The sequence below is a fragment of the Macrobrachium rosenbergii genome, chromosome 12 (assembly GCF_040412425.1).
Source record: "Macrobrachium rosenbergii isolate ZJJX-2024 chromosome 12, ASM4041242v1, whole genome shotgun sequence".
NCBI lineage: Eukaryota > Metazoa > Arthropoda > Malacostraca > Decapoda > Palaemonidae > Macrobrachium > Macrobrachium rosenbergii.
This window is the reverse complement of record NC_089752.1, coordinates 87909593-87914603: the sequence shown is the minus strand read 5'-3', so window position 1 is coordinate 87914603 and position 5011 is coordinate 87909593. Positions and strand designations below refer to the sequence as shown.

Below are 5011 nucleotides of genomic sequence, written 5' to 3'. Positions count from 1 at the left end.
CACTACCCCCTTAGAGCTGAAGTATAAAGTAATCACTTCTACCTACTTACGTCTTCTCCAACAGGCAGCAGTCTCTGTCCAGTGACCTTCCACCGTGCTTAGCCTCTAGACAAGCATGGCATCTCATTATTCCACTCTAAATGCAGTTATGAACTTACATCACTCAAAAGGGACACAACTGGGGACCAAACAGAGTTGCAAAGAACTTCTAGTGTTTACAGACACCACTATTGGAGGTATTGAAGAGTAGAAAGTCAGGTTCTGGAAGTGCATTTCAATGGAGACCTTATCCAAACCATTAAGACAGTTCAAAGTTTCATTACAACAGTAGTGAAAAAGTAAAGGTTGCTTTGCATATCTGATTCTAGGGGTATATAGTATGTTTTTTGTGATTCAGTGAAAGACTAGTACTCAAACTGTGTGATACACTCGGTCATCTCGACAAGATCCAATGGACTTTCCAACCAATGACCATCAACAAGAATCCAGCCACACTTTGTCTCCTTCAGGAGGAGCTAAACAAGTAAATCTGTAATTGACGATCCTCTGTAGAGAGCAGCTTATAAGTCCTCTCAGAAAGAACAACAAAAACACTTACAATAGATGATACCATGGAATTATGTCAGCAACTTTGCTCATGGGAAGTGAAGTGTTTATATCTTGACTCCTGCTTCAATTTCTCATTGTAAACAGCTGGCAACAATGTGTATGTTTATGACAATGCATGGTGAAGGAGAGTGGTTAAAAAGTCCTTTACCTGCAAACTGCTCCTAAGTTAAGGACTTTGCGTATTCAAACATTTTTTTTTTTTTTTTTTTTTTATTTTATTTTTTTGGCATTTTGCTTAATCTCATGTTTGTGAAATCCTTGTAGTAATGTCTGCTCTAGAGCATGAAACAGTTTATTCTCTGAAGCATTCAGATCCGATAACCCTTCCCCACAGAAGTTATTCACTAACACGATATATGATTTTTATGTACGAGTGGCAAGTGAAGAAAACCAAGCTGACTGATAGTCACGCAACAAAGTCGAGTAGTTTTGATTTTCTCGTACCCTGACGGCTACGGAAATTACTTATTGAAGTACGCCTGTGGTTACATATAAGTGTGATGTGCTGGTATTACCTTTATTATACGATACATGTACATGCGCTACCGGGGTCTAAGCGATGTCATGCAGGGCAGCCGATCGAGACTACGGTCTACCCCAAAGCCAAATCAAACTCCTTCAAAAAAAGAAGGTATCGTGCTTACCCCATACAAGAAATGGGAAAAAGCACGTTAAAGGAAAAAGAAGATTTTTATCATGTTACCTTATGTATCTAGTCTGTGTGTATTGTATTTGTATATTGCATGTATATGTATAAAGGTTGTTATTATTATTATTATTATTATTATTATTATTATTATTATTATTATTATTATTATTATTATTATTATTATTATTATTATTTATGCATTTGGAATATAGTCAATTCTAGTTTTTGGTTTTAATATAAAGGAAACTCTTATTGGCCTAATGACAGGTGTTTGCTGCTAAAAGCAGCCATTTGCTCTACCTTGCTAATTACACAGCTGGTTTCTTGATCAGAGATTCTTCAACACAGGCCTAATCAGTTCTTGAATAGTCTATTACCTTTAATAAGTCACAAAGAATGGATTAGAAGCCTCAGTCTAAAAGTCAATGTGTAGAAATTTGCAGTCACAATAAAGCTTCATAAATTAATTAAAACAACAATCTTAACACAATTATACCTAATATTAGCGATTATCGAGCCACTGGATGTAATCAGAGTATATTTAATTGTGCAAAAATGTTTTTAAAGGCCTGAAAAAGCCGATGGTTAGTCAACCTTGTGGCACAAAACTACTACAGGAATACACACAGACTCTGTCATGGGAAAATGTCTCCCAGACTTATGCCTGTAAGCAAATACTCACATGTACATGGTTTAAAACTTTATGCCTCATAAAAAAAATCTTTGCCCACCAAAGTTCAGTATGTGCATGTATTAACGGGGGTATTGAAAGTAAAATACATTTTTACAGGGCTTGTTTCACACAGCAGTGCAATATTGTTCTTATTTCTGTAGTTTATATCGGGTTGATTGACTGGAAATGTTGTGATACGTAAATTCAAAATACCTTTCAGAAGGCTTCCAAATACTGTATATATAGTCCTGTTCCTCCAAAGTATTGCCCCGCGTGTGGCAAGGCCTACGCTAAACCATTCATCTTTGCAATAAATCAGTCCATATTTTCATATAAATAAATAATAACAATTAACGAAATGGTCTGGCCATGGGGCACAAAAAAGTTGGTCAGAGAGAGCAATAGATCTGGAAATATCATGACTGAGACCTGCAGGAAGGCCCAGGATATCATGGAGAATGAAAAAGATGAAGACCTAGGCTTGGTGGGAGTTCATACAGAGGAAGCACAGGACAGAGGTTGGCGAGAATTCATTTCAAATCTAACCCTTTAAAAGGGGAAACCTGGTATAGAAATGCTTACCATGATAATCATGATGTTAGGCGTTCAGCCTGACTCGGAGCTCAGTTGAAAGAAACAATGCTCACTTTCTGCAATATACAGTACACACTGATTTGTTCTTTCAACTTTGGTTAATCTAACTAGTGCAGTTTTCACTAAGATTGCTGTGAAAAGTAAAGGTTCAGGAAAAATCTACAATAATCAATATTAGTCAGTTAAATGAAGCCATTTAAGTCCAACTACCAAAGAAGATTCTCCATGAAGGCAACTTCCCATAATGCAGAATATAAGGCTACAACCGTTTTGTTCGTGTTATCGAATTCTGCGCCATATGTCAACTGAAATAAGTTCACTACATTCTTATGAATGGAACTTGCAGTCCTGGGGCAGAGTATTTTTTTCATGAATGACTGGGAAATTCTGAATGATATACACAAGGGCCCAGAAACATCATTTTGGGGGCTACAGTCAGGTACAAAAGTTGTGCACTTTATGAGGTGTTTCTGGGCCCTTGTGTATACCATTCGGAATTCCCCAGTCATTCATTGGTTAAACAATCAACAATCAGCCTCTTACGTTCTAAGTAACCTAGACCTCTGCAATTACAGTTTGAGGACCTCACTCTGTGCACAGTAGTGTTGCCAGCTTAAGTGTATTTGTTAGTTTGAAAATATAAGATGCAACGGGTAGGTACATCACTGTTTCATAACTTCAAAAGTACTGTATGTAAAATACTATATGCATGGGGAAATGAGAATCCAGTGATACAAAACCACAGCTGGAATAGACCCCCTAACTTTTGATAGTCACTCAGTGTAGGAAAAAAGTCCTGAGACCATATTATCTGCCATTAGAGACTGAACTCTAACGGCCAGTCCACACTGCGGGCATGCCCATCAGGCACTTGCAGCTCTTTATATTTTCTCTCGCTTCTGAAGCAGTGTTACCAGACAATCGCATCGCTCCGGCTCCTAACTCAGTTGGTCAGTATAGTAGAACGGGCTATGGGAGAGTGTTTGCCCGTCGGGCAGTGCCTGGCAGTGTGGACAGGGCTTTAGTGAGTCAAGTATGTAAATGAAATCATTAAATTCATATCTCTCCTGCATGTTGTTTACATACATTCTTGTTTGTACTGGGTAAAAGCGTTCAGAGGATTGAAGATGGTCTCATATAGTTCAGTTCCAGTAAACTCAATGATAATTGACAAAGTATAAAATGGTATGTAATCTATCTGTCGGCCAAAGAAACAGGAGATCAGCGCCTGCCCTATGAGCCTACAGAGGCCCACGAGGACTTTAACTTTAACTATACTAAGTGTTCTTTTAATAAAGCACTGGGCCAAAGTAAGAGGTCTCAATAACTAATGGTATGTTTTTGACCAAGCTGCCTGCCCTACCAGTTACAAGGAATACCAGACTGCAGGATTTGAATCCTACTGTACATGACACGCAGAGTGAGGCCTGAGGAAGTTGCTAGTTCTCAAGGACAGTTTTTACCATATAATTTTTTTTAAAGATTATATTTCATCCTACATATAGTATATTGAAAAAATCATACTTCGATTTAGGACGGGCGTAATAAATGATTTTATTTCATCCTACATAAAGTATATTGAAAAAATCATACTTCGATTTAGGACGGGCCTAAAAAATTATTTGATTTCATCCTACATAAAATATATTGAAAAAAATATCCTACTTTGATCCAGGACGGGCCTAAAAAACTATTTCATTTCATCCTACATAAAGTAGAATGAAAAATCCTATTTCGATTTAGGACGGGCCTAAGAGATTATTTTATTTCATCCTACATAAATATAATAAAAAATCCTACTTCGATTTAGGTCGGACCTAAAAAACTATTTTATTTCATCCTACATAAAGCATAATGAAAAAAATCCTACTTCGATTTAGGACAGGGCTGATAAATTATTTTATTTCATCCTAAATAAAGTATATTGAAAAATCCTATTTTGATTTAAGACAGGCCTGATTAATTATTTTGTTTCATCCTACATAAAATATAATAAAATAAATCCTACTTCGATTTAAGACAGGCCTGATAAATTAATTTATTTCATCCTACATAAAGTACATTGAAAAAATCCTACTTCGATTTAGGACGGGCCTAAAAAATTATTTGATTTCATCCTACATAAAATATATTGAAAAAATATCCTACTTTGATCCAGGACGGGCCTAAAAAACTATTTCATTTCATCCTACATAAAGTATAATGAAAAATCCTATTTCGATTTAGGACGGGCCTAAGAGATTATTTTATTTCATCCTACATATAGTATACTGAAAAAATCCTACATCGATTTAGGACGGGCCTAAAAAATTATTTGATTTCATCCTACATACAATATATTGAAAAAAATATCCTACTTCGATCTAGGACGGGCTTAAAAAACTATTTCATTTCATCCTACATAAACTATAATGAAAAATCCTACTTCGATTCAGGACGGGCCTAAAAAATTATTTGATTTCATCCTACATAAAGTATATTTTAAA

At 36.0% G+C, this 5011-nt stretch overlaps 1 protein-coding gene across 1 annotated transcript in view; it reads left to right on the top strand.

Annotated features, from left to right (window-relative positions):
- Positions 1-2289: 2289 nt before the first annotated feature.
- The window catches only part of LOC136844132 (trichohyalin-like), a 5654-nt gene continuing 2932 nt past the window's right edge, over positions 2290-5011 (top strand). The window contains exons 1-3 of the mRNA XM_067113146.1: positions 2290-2449; positions 3434-3558; positions 3876-3945. Of these exons, the coding sequence (XP_066969247.1) occupies positions 2290-2449; positions 3434-3558; positions 3876-3945 (355 nt within the window). The remainder of the gene's footprint in view (positions 2450-3433; positions 3559-3875; positions 3946-5011) is intronic.